The 17,416-nt window shown below is 41.1% G+C and overlaps 1 protein-coding gene across 4 annotated transcripts in view; it reads left to right on the top strand.

The window, feature by feature from the left end:
- The window catches only part of fgfr3 (fibroblast growth factor receptor 3), a gene marked incomplete at both ends in the record, with an annotated part of 57,573 nt that extends 43,749 nt beyond the window's left edge, over nt 1–13,824 (top strand). For 3 of the 4 annotated variants that reach the window (XM_083910287.1, XM_083910285.1, XM_083910288.1), the window contains 11 exons: nt 2,621–2,765; nt 3,447–3,619; nt 7,452–7,600; nt 7,698–7,819; nt 8,306–8,416; nt 8,503–8,693; nt 9,089–9,211; nt 9,670–9,740; nt 12,276–12,413; nt 12,506–12,611; nt 13,660–13,824. In XM_083910287.1, coding sequence (XP_083766413.1) covers nt 2,621–2,765; nt 3,447–3,619; nt 7,452–7,600; nt 7,698–7,819; nt 8,306–8,416; nt 8,503–8,693; nt 9,089–9,211; nt 9,670–9,740; nt 12,276–12,413; nt 12,506–12,611; nt 13,660–13,824 — 1,494 coding nt within the window. The remainder of the gene's footprint in view (nt 1–2,620; nt 2,766–3,446; nt 3,620–7,451; nt 7,601–7,697; nt 7,820–8,305; nt 8,417–8,502; nt 8,694–9,088; nt 9,212–9,669; nt 9,741–12,275; nt 12,414–12,505; nt 12,612–13,659) is intronic. The other variant, XM_083910286.1, reaches the window with a different exon arrangement.
- Nucleotides 13,825–17,416: the final 3,592 nt, after the last annotated feature.

Genomic DNA, 17,416 nt, shown 5'->3' with positions numbered 1-17,416 from the left:
TCTCCATCTGTCTTTCTGGCCCCACCACAGTTCATTCAGACTCTTGGCGACATGTCATGTGTGGCGTACAGTATATAGAGTTAAATACAGCTGAGGGTGAGAGGAGGAGGAGGACATGCAGGATTTTTTTCCGCCCATTTTTTTTTTACAGAAATGCCTCTTTTGATGCTGAGAGGGGGAAAAAATGAACGATGAGCGATGAGCGATGCACCCCGGCGTGAAGAGGGATCGGGGCGGCGTCTGGAGTCGAGCGCTGGATGTTCATTAAGCAACACAAAACTCATGATATGTTCTCTCCCTTTATGTGCTTTGCCCGTTAAATTATTCATCAGCAGATTCTCTGCTGGAGACGCGTCACAGGCAGCGTGCGAGCATTAAAGTGGCTGATTGACGTACCAATAGATAACATGTGTTGCTGAAAGTATGCGATGTGTGGCGCGTGTTAAAGGTCTGACGCTGTAATGGTTTTAATCCCACATTTTGCTGCACACTCTGCAGTTCTTAGCTTTAGGTTTGTGCACGGTTTCCATGTCAATTAGCAATATGCTAATCGCAGACCAAAGCAAAGGTTCAATATTTATCTTTTGCTACCATAAAGACTGAATATATTTATTTCACAAAATGGGTGCTGTGAAGGCGGAGAACACATCAAAGTGTGTACATTCCATGCTTAGGTTAGCATAGGGTAAGTAAGCAAGGTTTTTTTGGGCTTTTTCTAAACCTCATTAATAAACCTATGAACATGTGTAAAATTCATAAATTACCTACTTTTATCTATTATTCAATACGGAGTCGAACAGAAAGTGAAAAAAATCCTCCAAGTGCCTCCTGCTAGCTAGCTCCTAGCTTGACATGAGTTGTATCTATTGTTTTTCTCATCGTCAAAGAAAGCAAACACATATTTCTCCAAAGATTTAAGAATATATGACTTTTAATAATAGTATGAGTGTATTTTATTGTGGTAGGTGTTGAGGATGTCAAGTTCATTATTGCTGATAAATTTACTAAAGATGAGAGAATTAAAAAACTGCAAAAACTAAACTATAATGAAGGAAGAATTTATAGTGGTAGTATAGTAGTTGAGTAGTTGCATTTTTTTTTTAAATAAAACCTGTGGCCAGTGAAGTTTCCACTCAAATGAGGAAATCTAAATAAAACTGTAGGTTATGACATGTGTGTTTGTTTTCCACATCTGCGTATACAATGCAGTCTTGTCATGTACATGTGTTCCCACAGGAATTTGTTGTATGGCCTCACTGTGCCTCTCGGTTTTTTCCCCTCCACAGAGTGTGGTCAGTAAACACACTGAGGCCCTCAGTAAGTTGAATCTGTCCAGCGTGACAGCGAAAGACGCCGGGAAGTACTGGTGTCGCGCCTCAAACTTTGTAGGCAAGTCAGAAAACGCTTTCTGGCTTAAGGTGTACAAACCAGGTAAATCCTGAGCTCAGGCCAAACAACAGCCGCCTTAACCACATTTGATCCTCTGCTGTGTCTCTGCCTCTCTGCAGGCCTCCTCTTGGTTGTGGGTTTACTTACTTTCTAACACACACACACACACAAATGAATTAGAAAGTAGATTTGCTTTAACACCCAGTGCCACTTTGTCTTCCTTTCTGATCAATAACAAACAATATCGCACTCGGCAATTACTGCAGCACCTGCAGTAGCCTCACTCTCTCACAAACCACAAATAAAAGCCCACATGAAACCGCCCACCAACACACACACACACACTGAGAGACTGGTACTGTACATGAAAGCATGCAGTAGGACTCTGATTAATGACCGGCTCTTGATGTCACTGTTCATTATTGAAGCCTGGTGAATGAGAGTACCCCGCCTCATCCCAGACCAAGCCACATCAGATACTGGGTCTGTACACCCCCACACAAACACACTGATCATCACATCAACTGATACTTAAAGGTGGGAAAAGCCACAACCGCAAAACATTAGACTTGTTTTGATTTTAAAAAAACAAACAGAAAAAAAAAAAACAGGATGGACATTTGTTCAGCCAGAACAAAAGTGCAGTAAGATTTTATATTATTGAACCAAAATCTTAAAAGTCTTTATGAAATGGGCCCCAGTATAGATCCTTGAGGAACCCCAAGAAGTAAAATCTTAAAGTAGAGAGATAGATAGATAGATATCTATATATATATAAAATCGGCTTTGCTTTTGTGTCAAATAAACGTTGCACTGATTCAGCCTAAACTCACAGGTGCTGTTGTACAAAGTACAAAACATACACCTGATCATTGAAATTGCTAAATATCCCTCTTACTAAGCTTAATTTTGCCCACGTCTTCACCTAAAAACAAATGCAAAACACAGTTACAAAAAAAGGCTTCGTCTGTGAGCTTAGGTTGATCCAACAAGCGTCTGTCGCAGCATGGTGGAGGTGCTGCTTGGGTGTTTCCAGGTGGCGATGGTGGTTGGTGCGGTCAGCAGAAGAAAAAAACAGCACTGCTGACCCATTTCAAATCCTCTCAAGTACCTGTCCTCTCTTCCAGGGTGTATTTGGTGTTTCCTCTAAGAAGCTTTGGGCTCATGAAATCTCCTCTTTCTCTCTTCCCGCTCTCCCTCCTCCATCTTATACCTCTTTCATCCTCCACAGACGGCTGGTATAAACACTACAGATAAGGAGCTAGAGGTTCTCCTCTTGACCAGTGTGTCTTTTGAGGATGCGGGCGAGTACACTTGTCTGGCAGGGAACTCTATCGGCTATGCTTACCACTCTGCTTGGCTGACGGTTCTTCCAGGTATATTCCTCTTCTCTCTGTGAAGGTGGCTGGGCTCTCATTGTCCACTCCTACAAAATCTAATGTCTTTGAATTATGATTGTATTTTTACAATTCCATGTTTTCTCAGTAGCACAACATGGGAAAATTAATCAACTCTTTGTCTAGATATGATGGGAATTGTGGGAGGAGCTATGGACAAAAAAAATGGCAGAAACAATAATAGACGGGAATTGCTGACTCAGCATTCCAAACACAAAATAAATGGTCATAAAGGACAGGAAAACAGTAGTTGAAAGTACTTAGCATTCCCAACTGCATTTTCTTGTTAAATGTTATCATATATTATTGTAAATAATGACTTGTTAACACACCTTACTGTGTTTTTATCACGCCAACATCTCTCTCGACACAACCACCATAGCCTCCAGCATAAGACTTTGCTGTAATCAGAGCAGATTTTCCCTCTTTAAACAACGTCTCACGGTAATTTCCAGACATTTATGTGTGCAAGACAATAATTACCTCTGTTGAGGAGCATATCACAGTTGCAATTACCTGCTGCAGGATAAAGCTACGAGCCGATTACTGTCTCGCTAAATGCAAACCATAAACCTGGAATCTGTTTAGATAAAATGTGCTACTGAGAAAAGCTGTGCAAACTTTTTTGTCTGATGTTCATTCTTCCTCCTCCTGACAAAGCAGTGCACCCTGAGAAGGACTACTACGTCGACATCCTCATCTACGTGACGGGCTGCGTGCTCTTCATCCTCGCCGTGGTCATTGTCGTCCTCTGCCGCATGAGGATGACCACGCAGAAGACGCTGCCCACGCCGCCTGTGCAGAAGCTCTCAAAGTTCCCCCTCAAGAGACAGGTAACAGAAAGTAGATACAAGATTCGCACAAACACCTTTTCCCTCCCTTTTCTCGCTCTCTCTCCTTGTCTGGTTAGCTTAGCAGTTAGCACAGGAGCAGTTTAAAAATCCAAACTTACAAGCCTTCAAATCCCTGTTGAAGGTCCACGTTGTAGAATTACTTATCAACACAAATTTATGTACATGACATAAAATTATAAAATTGTCTGCAATATGCAGCTTCACCACTAGAAGCCACCAAATCCTACACACGTGTCACATACTATTGATTTATCTGGAGGTTTAGAGAAATTACTGGGATTCTTTCAATTCCTATTTATTTTTTTCTCCAAATTTTAACTAATTCCCAAACCTCAGCAGAGATTAGATTATTTTTTGGGAGTCAGGAGAGCAGTTTGAGTTAGTTTTGAAGAGTCATGGAAAAACAGTGTCATATTGCTGCCACAGTGAGGAAAAATATCTCTCTTTTCAACTCACACAACCTCCAAAAAAGATTAGAACTCGCACACGAGTGAGTGTAAATACACGGTTGATTGTACGTCCGGTGTCTCTATGTCCGGTTGTTATGGTGACGTGGTGCAGCTCCTGGACGGCATCACGCTGGTGACATGTGTTCACATTTATCTTGGAGCAGATCGGGGGATATTTATGCCCTCCTGTGACTGTCAGTGTTAGTTTTAGATTTCACTCTGTGTGTAACACACACTCGGGCCCTCAACTGTTTGGAGGGAAACACTAAAAGTGGAGCAGCTGCGTGTGTGTGTGTCTGCAGACCTGTGTCTCCCGAGGCCCGCGTTCAAACCCAAACCTCACTCCAGTCTGAGTGGGATCCAGCACCGAGTTCAAACAGAACGCAAACAGATGAACTGAAAACGACGAGGTTTAAAGGAACAGTGGGGAAATATTCGGTGCAGGGACGCTAAAGTTAAATGGAAAGTATAATGAAAGTATGAGTCACTTGTTTGAAAAATGTCGGAAAAGCAACGACAACAATCACTTTTATAACTGCACAAAAATGGATTAAAAACCAGGTTTGTGTTTCCCCAGCTTTCTGTTCACAAGATAAACTTGAAAATATCTGGATTAAAATGTGATATAATCTGATTTCTCCTGTAGATTATGTTATGTTGTTGGTCGTTAAGTCTCAGTGGTTAAAAGCAGCGAGAGTGAGAATCAGACATTTCCAGAAAAAGGAGAAAGGCCTTTTTGTAAATGCCAGAGTGTCTTCTCTTATCCTGCCTCCATCTCTTCACAATAATTAACGTGCCCTCACCTTCTCCTCGTCCTCCTCCTCGTCCTCACTCCAATTTATTCTGATGAAAAGACTTCAATCTGATCTCCTGAAGTTCTGTTCCTCCTCACGCTGACTCTCTCTGTCTTATTTCATCAGATAACTGTCAGGCAGTGCAGAGTAACCTTCATTCTTGTGGTTTCTAGTCCAGTCGGTGCTGCAGTGATCACACTCTGGATGGCGCGCGTGTCTCTATGAAATTAGATTTGTATCGGTAATTTGACTCAAAGCCTTTTGACTACTGAATAAAAAAATATGATTTTGAGAGAGATAAATCTAAAGCAAAGCATAAGACTAAAGCAAAGAAAAGGTCATCTCATGAGTAAAACCAGGGCTGTAAGCAGCACACTTTTTCACCAGGTCTGATGCAGAGTTTTGGGGCATGTTCAGGTTCTCAAAAATGTGATTTATTTCGAGGAAAAATAATAATAACTAGGACCACTCATAGGACTCACAGTCATGATAGGGCTCTCGCCCCACACAAGTCGTCATATCCGAAGACTGAGAAATGTCAGGTTGTTCTGTTTACTTTAAAGCTTTCAAAAAGTGGAATTTTAAATTAGTTTTCCCGCCATTTTAACGTCTATTTTGTCAGAGCGCTGAGGTCACACCTTTAGACATAGAGGCTCTAACTCATAACATATGGACCGAGCTAGCAGCTAGCTCAAACATGCTAGGACTGGTTTGTTTGTGAAGAGCTATTTTGTTTTTCCAAAATGGCCGAATTCTCGGTGGGCAGATCTAATGAATGTACATTCGAAATTTGTTTGGAATCATGAGAGCAACAAGTTTACAAGTTTGGTTAATATCGGAATATGTGCGACACGATAAAACAGCACAACAAAAATCCAAAATATAGCATTTAACGCAATTTTGGCACTTTCACTCAGATCAAAAACTCCTAAAAATTAAGCCCAACACACTCACCAAATGTCATCCCAATCCAACGACTTTTGTCTGACCATGACCCGACCTCTGGGGGCGCTATAGAGCTATGGGACTACAAACAGGTTAGTGCCCTATGCCACCATCACATTTTTTGCCAACTCTACCTCTGTGCCAAATTTCATGAGTTTTATGCATGTTAACCCCCTGAAAAATGGGCGCAACTTCTGCGAAAAATAATATTCTCAACAGGAACAATAGGTTCCTCGCACGTTCGTAGCTCAGACCCGAATAAGCTATGTGTTTAAGAACATAAACACATATCTGCACATTCAATTGAGATGAGCGTGTGATGGTGGGCGGGGCCACGCCCTGCTGCCGTGTCTTGCACGAGTCCTGACTTTCCAGCTCTGTAATTGAAGGGTTTGCGCTCCATGAAATGCAAAGGTTGCATTTTTTTTGGGAAAGTCGTATAATTCATTCCCTGGAAAACACGCACATGACTTTTAAAAAGTAAAGTTGGGGTTTGAGCTGTGGAAAGGTCACAAAGCAGCGAGTCTCTCTGATTAGTGCCTGTGACTCAGACGCGGCCCTGTCACGGAGGAACTTTTCAAAGCTGCTCTAATTGTAGCCTCCAAATCGTTTCTATTTCTGCTACTTTCATATATTTGGTCTTATAAGGAAACACGGGGAAAGCTCTTATTGCATTTTTCTGTAATCTTCTCTTGGTTTTTGTGAAGCTAATCTCCCGCTTCTCTCCTTTCTTTTTCATAACTGGAGTAAATCTCCTGTAAACCTCTTGGTATGTTCTGTCAGATATTACTTTTCATGCCTCTGAAATTGGTCGGCGCTGTTTTCTTTTGGGTTTTTTTTGCCCTTCAGTTGAGAAGTTATGGAGGGAAGTGTGGTAAGTGGACATGTTTGTTCCAGGACCCCCCCACCTGTGGGGGGCCGAGCACCCGACAGACTGTGACACAAACAGATTCATCAAAAGCCGGAGAACCGCCGGCTCGCCTCGGCACTCAGACAAATGGTGCGAGGTTGTCGAGCCGAAGGGCTCTGAGGCAGGAGCGCCGATCTGGAAATGAAGCTCTCTGATGGATACAGACGTCCGTCCCGCCCTCGCCTCGGCCCGCGCCGACATTCGTCTTTGTTACAGCCACAGGCCGACTGTTTGTTAGAGTCACCGCTGGTGTGGGAAGTCGGGGCTGTTTTTCAGAGAAACTCTGACATCAGTCCTGAAATGTGTCGTGTTCACTGTCGGTCGTTTGTAAAAGAAAGTACATCAACTTATTCCCTTGTTTGTTTGTTTTTTAAAGCCCTTTTTTGTGCAAACCAAAGCTTTAGCATCAAACCTTAGTATTTTAAGAGGTCGACAGATGCAGGTTATCCGATGGCCGGTTTGATGTAAATTTTTGGGTTTTTGACTGATAATTTTAGCATCTTAATTGAATTCCTGCAGCACTGCAATTTCACCAGAATTCTGTTTTGTAACACATTTTGTCTCGTGGATAATTAAATATTGCTGTTGATATTACGATTTTTTCGCTCTTTCCTATCTCTTTTCCTTCCCTCCATCTCTGTTCAAACACACATCATTATCGTACCCCTTTCAGAGTCTATAACATTTTATTCCTTTTTCCTTTTTAACCCAAGCAGGTGTCCTTGGATTCCAACTCCTCCATGAACTCCAACACGCCGCTGGTCAGGATCGCCCGCCTGTCGTCCAGCGACGGACCGATGCTGGCCAACGTTTCAGAGCTGGAACTGCCGTCCGACCCCAAATGGGAGTTTCCAAGAACGCGGTAAGTGAGAGTGCTGTTGTCCTTGTACCAGCATGTGCACATGTGAAATTCATATGAGCAAAGGCTGAGCTTTGAAATGCTATCCCTTGTGCTTCAGGTTAACTCTCGGTAAACCTCTGGGCGAAGGCTGTTTCGGTCAGGTGGTGATGGCCGAGGCCGTCGGCATCGACAAGGAGAAGCCAAACAAGCCGCTAACAGTCGCTGTGAAAATGCTGAAAGGTTGGTGACAGTCCAGATTGAAAACCAAATTTGATATAATTACATTAATTACTGCTTTAATTGAACAGAAGTATAGATTCAGGTGAGATGTTGAAGTTTAAATTCCCAGAAAAAAATAGTTTTGATGTTATAGCAAGTGCCCAAGTTAATCTAATATCTAAATTCATATTATCAAACAAAAATAGGCATTTTTCTCACTCTTTATTCCAGTTTTAATTAGAACCTTTCGTAATTTTTAGTCTTTTTCAATTTATAGTTCAACTAAAGTTTGAAATCCTACCACTCTCTGTGAACATAATATGTTCACAGAGAGTGGTAGAATTTTATGGTCAATCATTGTTGGTTAATTTAACACAAAAACACAACACAAATAATTCATCCTATTAAACAAAGTTCTTTGCTACTTTTACTGTGAAGAACCTCGTCTCCACACTTGATGGGTTTGTTCTGATGTGATTTGTATTCTCTCCTGTGTTCGTGTCACAGATGACGCCACGGATAAAGATCTGTCCGACCTGGTGTCAGAGATGGAGATGATGAAGATGATTGGAAAACACAAAAACATCATCAACCTGCTGGGAGCCTGCACGCAGGACGGTGAGTGTTTCAGAGCATCGCAGACAGAAAGAACAATTCAAAGTCAGCGATTAATCCAGTCCTGATGGTGTGATATTATTGTCCAGGTCCTCTTTACGTCCTGGTGGAATACGCCTCCAAATGCAACCTGAGGGAGTATCTGCGGGCGCGGCGGCCACCAGGCATGGACTACTCCTTCGACACATGCAAAATCCCAGATGAGCAGCTCACCTTCAAAGATCTGGTGTCCTGTGCCTACCAGGTGGCTCGAGGCATGGAGTACCTCGCCTCGCAGAAGGTCAGCCGCCGTGACGCTTAGCGTGCACATGTTTTTGGCTCCTCCCTTTATCATACAAGCAGAGAGGATGGACTTTTTTGTAGATTTAAATGCAATTTGCATGTTGTCATTAGGTTTTGGTACCTTTACGTTGCTAAATTGTCACTTCCTAAAACCGAATAATTTTGTTTTGTGTACAAAACAAGACATTTGGGAACAATCTACATTTTTCAGCATTTTCTTTGCTTTCTTTCTTTTGACAAATGAATCCATTATGAAATAATTGTTATATCACTGACAGCAGCTTTAAATTATTTTATTCAGCATAAGATTTCAGTAAGTAAGAGGTGGGTAAATTAACTTTTATCTGACTTTTAAGAGTGTGTTTGACGCGGTTATTCTTCTTCTTCCTTCAGTGTATCCACAGAGACCTGGCGGCCAGAAACGTCCTTGTGACGGAGGACAACGTCATGAAGATCGCAGACTTTGGTCTCGCCCGAGATGTGCACAACATAGACTACTACAAAAAGACCACCAACGTGAGTGTCTCATCCTCAGTCGCACTCGTCGTTTTGGGAAATGAGGAAAAACACACTAAAGATAATAAAACAATAACCTTTGATGCTGGAATTATGATAAACCTCACAGCAGCAGAAAAGGAATTAAACATTTGTCATAATGACGCTTAAGCAGGAAGAAGCATCCACTGTGGAAAGAGTCCAAAGAGATCATGCATCATGATTAACAATAACAATAAAAAAAAAGATTATATTTTTCCTCTTATACCTTTCTGTGACTCTAATGAACCATTAGAGCTGCTGTGTATTTATGTGTAGTAAAGATGCTGCATGTGTTTTTATAACAGTTGGTGAATTCAGCTACGAGCTTTAATGTTCATGTGGAAGGAGCTTAAAGACGTTCTTTCAAAATAAAACGTAGGTTTTGGGTCCAGTGTTTCACACAAAGGTTCTGATTGACTGTGGTTCTGTTGTTGCAGGGTCGTCTGCCCGTGAAATGGATGGCACCGGAGGCGCTGTTCGACCGCGTCTACACACACCAGAGCGACGTGTAAGTACAGTCGAATGCCAATTATGACCGAGCGCGTTAGCATCAAACCGCCGCCTCTGTGCGTGTGAATATGGAATCACAGCGTTTCCCCTCTCACTGTCATCTCTGGATAATCCCGAAGCCTCTTGTGTGTCAGTGGCTCCACATTCCGCGCCGCGTTTGTTCTCTAATCTCCCAAAATATGACATCAGAGGGAGAAGAGAACGGAGCCTCAAACCTGTTTGTGAGCATAAGGAGATAAAGAAAAGAAGGTCAAGGATTTAACTCCAGGAGTTCCTTCATTGCTGCCGTGTTGGCTCAGGAGGAGAGGGAGAGGCAAGCTGAGGGCGAGAAGGTCATAAAGTCAAGTCTGACTGCAGCCGGCAGACGCTGTGTCCCCACAACAGCCACCCAAGCCAAATATGGGACCCTGTCAACAGTGGATCAGTGGTGTGATTACAGCAGACTGGGAACAGGCAGAGAGAGCTGCTGTTATTTCAGCAGGTCTGGATTACAGAGTCAATCCTCCCGCCAAACCCTCCTCTCTTCATACAGTAGTCGCCCCGCAGCCAGTTTACTCTCACACACGCCGAGGGACCATGACTCTTGACCTGTGATGGACTTTTTTCTTCTTTTTTCAATATGGTAGACGTGAGGAAAAAACACATTTAACCCTTAGAACGCAGGGCTTTTGATGCTGCAGAGATTGACACACACGAGGAGATTGATGCATTTAAATAGAATCCAGTTACATTAGAGAATAATAATAAAAGATAAGAGACCTAAGATATATTTTAAAAAGAAATAGGTGTATACAGTAACACAAAATATTTACATAAGGTGTAGAGGTTTAGAAAGGAGTTGTTATAATTTTACATGGTTTGGGTTAATATAATAATATGACACATAAATATGGATTTGTTAGTATGTTAACATTAATATCATGTTAAATCATTGATAAATTAGTGTCTCATATCCCAAGACGCTTAACCCCTGCTGCACAGAGATGAATGTGTGAATGAAAAGCAGCTTTGAATGGTCATCGTGACTAGAAAACCTCTTTATAAGGTGCTTTTCTGTATGAATACATGCCATTTAGTGATTTAGTCCGGTATCGGTCTGATACAGATACTAACTACAGTATCGATCTAAAAATGGATGCTAACACGTTAGTGCGTCTGCCTCAGTGAGTTTTGTAGATGATTCTCATTCTCAGGCCGTTTCCTCTGTGTTTACACCTTTTATTGCCTCCTTCTGTTCAGAGCCTAATAGAACTCTGGAAATATTCCCCCTCATTGGCGACGAGCAGTGAATATAAAGCGTGTGTGTGTGTGTGTGTGTGTGTGTGTGTGTGTGTGTGTGTGTGTGTGTGTGTGTGTGGCTTCTCTGCTCGTCCCTGAAGACACTCCGACCCCAAACACCCAGCGTGTTAGCGCCACAGGTTGCTGTCGCAATAATGAGTCGCTGTTCAGTCTGTGGTGTTTTTCTTTTACTAGCCTACACCACCTGAATTTTCCTGATGTCTCTGTTCCACCACAGTCCTCACGTCGCCTCTCCTCTCGCTCTCTTTATCCGCCTCGGCCAGTAGCGGCTGTTTTTCCGCCCCTCTGGACCGGAGCGTGGATAATTAGATTAGGTTTGCTGAAGCACTGCAGTGAGAGGAGGAGGGGTCTGAATGTGATTCACTGGACCAACAGTCCAACAATACATCGTCCGCCCATTATCTCGTTACCTTCCCTTTTTTATTTAATCTTTAGGAATAATGCAGTGAAAGAGGAGCAGCCGATTGTTTGGGTTCTTGTTTGAGCAGCAGCTGGAACTGTAGATACATTTTAATGGGTTTTTTCCAATTACTATACAATAGAACATGGACATGGTTTCGTAACAGAACTCCGTTACATTAAGGGCCACACACAGAAATACAGGAATCTCTGCCAACGCTTAAATCTGGTTTATATCCAGAACTAATTTGAGCCATTTATAGATATAAGCACATGTTTTTTAACGTAATGAATCCACCCTCTTAATCCAAAATGTCAAAAATGTAATGGGTTCATATGAAGGTTACCCTCTCCCCTCGTTGAAAGAGAAAGCTGTTAAATCAATAAATGACCTCCACTGTTAACCACTACTATAAAAAACAATTTTTTTATAGTAATACACTGTTGAAAACAGACACCAATAATTGCAATATTTCCTTGTTTTTTGCCTCTTCTGCAGAAACTTGAAGGGTTGGTTTTGACACTTTTGACCGCGTTATAAATCACGACGACGTCTTCATTCAACTACCATCTTATCCATCTCCAGATCTCCCATTATCTCTTTTCCACGTTGACTTCCACTCGCCTCGTTTTGAGGCTGGATTTTGATTTATTTACACATATCGATCCACTGTCTCAAACAATAACAACGTTGATTGAAGATCAATATTTGCCATCACACATCGATCATTCAGTGTCTCCTGAAGCCGTTCAGCTGCTGGCCATGAGTGTGGCATGACCTCTCGTTTATATTCATTGTTTATTGAGTTTGAATTGTGTGTGTGCGTGTGTCCAGGTGGTCGTATGGTGTGTTGCTGTGGGAGATCTTCACTCTGGGTGGATCTCCGTACCCAGGAATCCCAGTCGAGGAACTTTTCAAGCTGCTGAAGGAGGGACATCGGATGGACAAACCTGCCAACTGCACCCACGAACTGTAAGTGTTTTTTTCTAAAAAACGTGACATTCAAAGGACAAACATTCAAAAAACAATCGGTAATATCGTGTGTGTGTGTGTGTGTGTTCCAGGTACATGATAATGAGGGAGTGCTGGCACGCGGTGCCGTCGCAGAGACCGACCTTCAGACAGCTGGTAGAAGATCACGACCGGGTTTTATCCATGACCTCCACTGATGTAAGTGTCCCTGCACAGCTGCTTCTCACTGATAACACACACAAAAAAGGACAAAACCACCGCTGCTCCTCATTTCACTTCGGTCAATCTCGGAATAACCCATCGATTATTGTCTGGTGAATTATTATCCTCCCTGAGGGCAGCATCCCATATTTTGGATCTTCATCAGATAATTCAGGCCATGACTTCCATTTTTCCTACACTATTTATAATCTAAATAAGACCAGATTTTCCACAACCAGTGAGTTTCTATTTGCATTAATATGTTATTACCATGACAAAAAAAAATTATAATTTGCCGGTCAGTTTTAGAGCTGATTAGTGTAAAACAAACCTGAGTCTGCCGCAGATCAGATCTTGTATAAAGTACCTAAAAGGGGATACTTGAGTAAAAGTATCTTAGTATCTTACCAGAGAATGACTTTGATAGAAGTAGTCTTAAAGTATATGACATTTATTCTCCTCAAAAGTAATTTTCTGACATAAAATGTACTTACCATTGAGAGATATTAGCTCAGTTCGTCTTTCAACTAAGCTAGTCTATACAGTATGTCCTTATATAGGCATAAGACACTTAACCCCATGTTGCTCCTGACACGTGTACTGTCATCGATACTAGAAAAGTACTTTGTAGTAACGAGTAATAAAGATGGTAAGGGGGTAAAGGTAAAAGTTGCTCGAAACATAAATAATAAAATGAAGCATATGAGTGAATTGTGTCCGTGACGTCGCGCCCAGCTCCGAGTTCCAATGTGCACGGAAAGCAACCTTGACTCTTAACAGTTAACAAGGTCTTAGTTCACATTTAAATTTGATCAGCCGGCAAATCTGGTCAAACCTTGTAAACCAAAAAAGGGATGATCATTAAAATCGGATTAAATAACACTCAATACTTTAAACTGTGCACCTGTCCAGGCTGTGACCCCGCCTATGTCAGCTGGGATTGGCTTCAGCCAAGGTTAAAAATGTGACATTCTGTTAAAATTGTGTGTAATTTGTCACCTCATTATTAAGCCACAGTTTTAACCTCTGACCTCTCCTCTGACAGGAGTACCTGGACCTGTCGGTGCCCTTTGAGCAGTACTCGCCCACCTGTCAGGACTCCAACAGCACCTGCTCCTCGGGAGACGACTCGGTCTTCGCCCACGATCCGCTGCCTGACGAGCCCTGTCTTCCCAAACAGCTTCCCAGTAACGGGGTGATCAGGACATAAAGACGGAGCTGCGAGAGGAGGGTGGACAGTAACCTCCTACTCACAGACTAATAAGAGTAATAATAATAATAATAATAATAATAATAATAATAATAATAATGATACTGATAATAATAATAATCACCTCTCAGTGACTCAAGCTCCTCAAGATATGGAATTTAAAAACTCGGCATGCAATACTTCCACAGTGCTTCTGCACTTCGGTTCGTCTCCTTCCTCCTCGTCCTCAAGTGACGCTCCAAACGTTGAAGGATTATTTCTGGCCGTTTGAACCGTCTTTGTGTTCCTCTTTTCACAAGTGAAATTATATTTTTGTACGCGGGCCAGTCTTTTTGTTACGGACTCTCTGTGGAGGTGAAAACCATTCCGTGCCTACGAAGGGAATTTGGTCAACGACTGGTTTGCGATCAAGTAGGCGAGGACTTCCGATGTTTGTTTTTTTTGTTTTTAATCCTCCATGGAGCCCCAGAGATTGCGATCCGAGTTTGTGATCTGCAAAGTTCTTCCAAAGTCGTCCCGACTTTCGCAGAAGGGATCGCACAATGCGCTCCCTCGTCCGTCGTCACGTGTTAGCGTCGCAAATTAACTGTTTTGCGACAATCATGGAACAAATCGTTTCAGGGCCGCTCACTGACGAAGTGCAGCGACATTTCCGAGTTTTTTTGTTTTTTTTTATGTATCTAGAAAATGATTTATTGTAAATATATAAATGCAAATATGTATCATATTGCTGTTCACAGCCATGTACTTAAAAGACAAAAAATTAGTTACGTTTCTTTTTTAAATATTGTTTTTAGAATGGAAAGATTGCAGTCTAGAAGACACTGTCATGAACATTTAATCGTTTAAAGTGGTACAGAGAAAAAAAAGGTTTATTTGAATAATTAACGTGTATATTTGTAAAGATATTTATAGACTTAACATGTGGTTCTTAAGTACGAAAAGGTCTAGTTTAGGATTTTAGTACTGTACGCAAAGATTTTTATTCTGTTTGTTTTTGTAACTTATTTTACAACAAAACTGCGACTTTTTTTTCCACAACTGGCATTTTTTTTCCTTTGGTTTGTTTACAGTTTTTAAAATAAGAATGTATGACAGACGCATAGATGATTTTTTAGAGCGAGGACCCGTGGACTGAAGGCTTCTGCTGAACGGAGCTGGATGTTTACACTGAGCTCAAATTCTGTTGTTTTGTTTTCTGTTTTTTTCTTGTTTGTTTTTTTAAAGTTTGCAATATCAAAGCAACGATCAACTCTTGCTGGGCAAGAAAATGGCAGCGCTTTCGAGAGACATAACCAGAGAGGCCTTTTAGTACAACTGAAGTACTTAGCGACATTGTGAGCATTAGCAGCTAACTGTTGTGCTAACGGCTGTGAATGAAGAGAAGCCTTCAGAGAAACTCAAGTTTGTAACACTGCAAGCAATGTTTGCTAACATTTGTGAAAGTGACAAAAAAAAACAATGCCCTTAGCTTGTATGCTAGCATTTGTGGCTAAAACGGACATTTGTCCCTTAAAAATTTACACCTTACAGTGTTACAGGTACCGTGTGTAAAAATTGACCACGATTTATTGGTTAATTTGCATGTTTATCCAAGTGTATGTAGCATTATTAGCATCAAAAGTCCCAAAAATATGTTAAGTTTGTCCATTGTTGGCTCCAGTAAAAACATGGTGGACTTCAGACAATACAGACAAAAGCATTAAATATGAGAGAAGAAAACAAGGAAATTGGTTTTACGGGACTACATTTCCCAGAGTGCTTTTGAGCAGCAATGTTCTTGATTCTTGTGGTACTTGAGAAAAAACTGTGAGAACACGAAATAAGTGGTGGCAGCAATACCAGTATTTTTAAAAGAGAACTTAAATGGTGAAAGTTGTATTTTTGTACTGTTCTTGCTGCAATGCATTCTGGGCCTTTGAGTCTTGTTTTCACAAAGATTGGACTTTTTTTGGCATTTACATGCGAGAGGGCGACAGAGTAAATAGAGATGGTTTTTCTGAAGGCTTCAAGCTCTTTTGTCTTCAAACAGAAAGGTCACAGGGTCAAATTCCAGTGAGGGACACTCGGTACCTGTGTGTGTCACTCGTGGATTAAAAACATCAGCTTTAAAGGCAGATTATGTGAAGCTGTTGTGTCCTCATGTGCTTGAGTGTTACTAAAAAATAATAATAACTGCCCAGACGCTTGAGATTTTATCGCTGCTCTATAGTATTAAAACTGAAATGAAGGCACGCTGTGTGAACTGTGAGTCGCACAGCATAAAAGAAAATATATATACATATATATATATATATGAATATATATGGGTTTGTTCAAGTCTGAAGACTGTGGTGGATGCTTCTTCAAGTTCTGTTTGCTCATAAAAGTGCCAAATTAGTCTTAAAAAAAATATATAATATTTCACACAATTTCTCCAGATCTCTGAACTGAAATTCTGCACCATGGAATGTAGGCGGGTGGAGGTTAAACGTGCAGCAAAGGATTATGGGATTTTTATAGATATATATATATTTAATTTCTTTCTTTTTTTTTCATATGCAGTCGTATCTCCAGCTGACCCCCCAAAAAAACTGAAGCATAAAGTTTGAAATGTTTACAGTCTGTTTTTTAGCAAAGTCTGGAAAAGGGAAAGCGACGATCAAAGTGGCATTGAAGGTTTTCACACACACACACACACAGGATTCACTCGCTGCTAGATAAATTTAGAAATGTGCGAACACTTCACTGTGCAACGGCCTTTAATTCTTGTGTCAATGAAATGTCACGATCTGAAGTACTTAAAAAAGAGAGAGAGAGAGAGAGAGAGAGTGAAAATATATATTTAACTCTGTTGCTACAATGGGGGGAAAAACATGTTCAGCACTAATTTATGTACTTTTTGTGGATTTTATCGCAGAAACAAGGCGTTTGTAAAGTGAATGGTTACAAAAAAAAATTACGTTTTGGCCCAAATCTTTGAATTTATTAAGTGCCTGCAATAATATTTAGCGAACAAAAAGCAGATTTTTGATTGTATTTTGAATGTATGATTGCAAAAAGAACCTTTTTTTTTTTTAGAAAATTTGTCCTCACTAAACGCAGGCAAATGAAGTGTACGCCTTTCTTCTTCTTTTTAACTGAGTGAACAAGTCAGACATAAAGGCACTTCTGTAAAGGATGGATCTAATGAAACGGACGGTGTTTTATTTATTCTTCCATGCTGGGTAAAAACTTTCCCTATGGTGAGAGTATTTTTATTCATAGCTATCTGCTATTCAATGTTGTTTTTCTTTTCATTAAAGAGCCAGAAGATGATGATAATAATGATGACGATGATGTAGTCATTTTACTAAATACTGATGCCCCGTCAGGCTTTTGCTGGTTTCATAATTTATCCTGTACTTTTTATTTTTGTTTCATTTTTCCTCCCCTGCTCTTTGTTTTTCTCCCTGTCGAGCTTTAGGCAAACCTCTGTCTCTCCATTGGTCACTGTGTAAATGGATGTGTTGTTTTTTAACATTGTGCGTCTTGATGTTTGGAAAGTTCCTGCCTGTTGCAAAATGGAAAAATGGCAGCAGTTGTGTTGCACACAGCTCATGGACAATTAATG

This window comes from Microchirus variegatus (assembly GCF_963457635.1).
Source record: "Microchirus variegatus genome assembly, chromosome: 2".
NCBI classification, from domain to species: Eukaryota; Metazoa; Chordata; class Actinopteri; order Pleuronectiformes; family Soleidae; genus Microchirus; species Microchirus variegatus.
The sequence above is the reverse complement of the archived record's forward strand: the minus strand, read 5'-3'. Positions and strand labels throughout refer to the sequence as shown.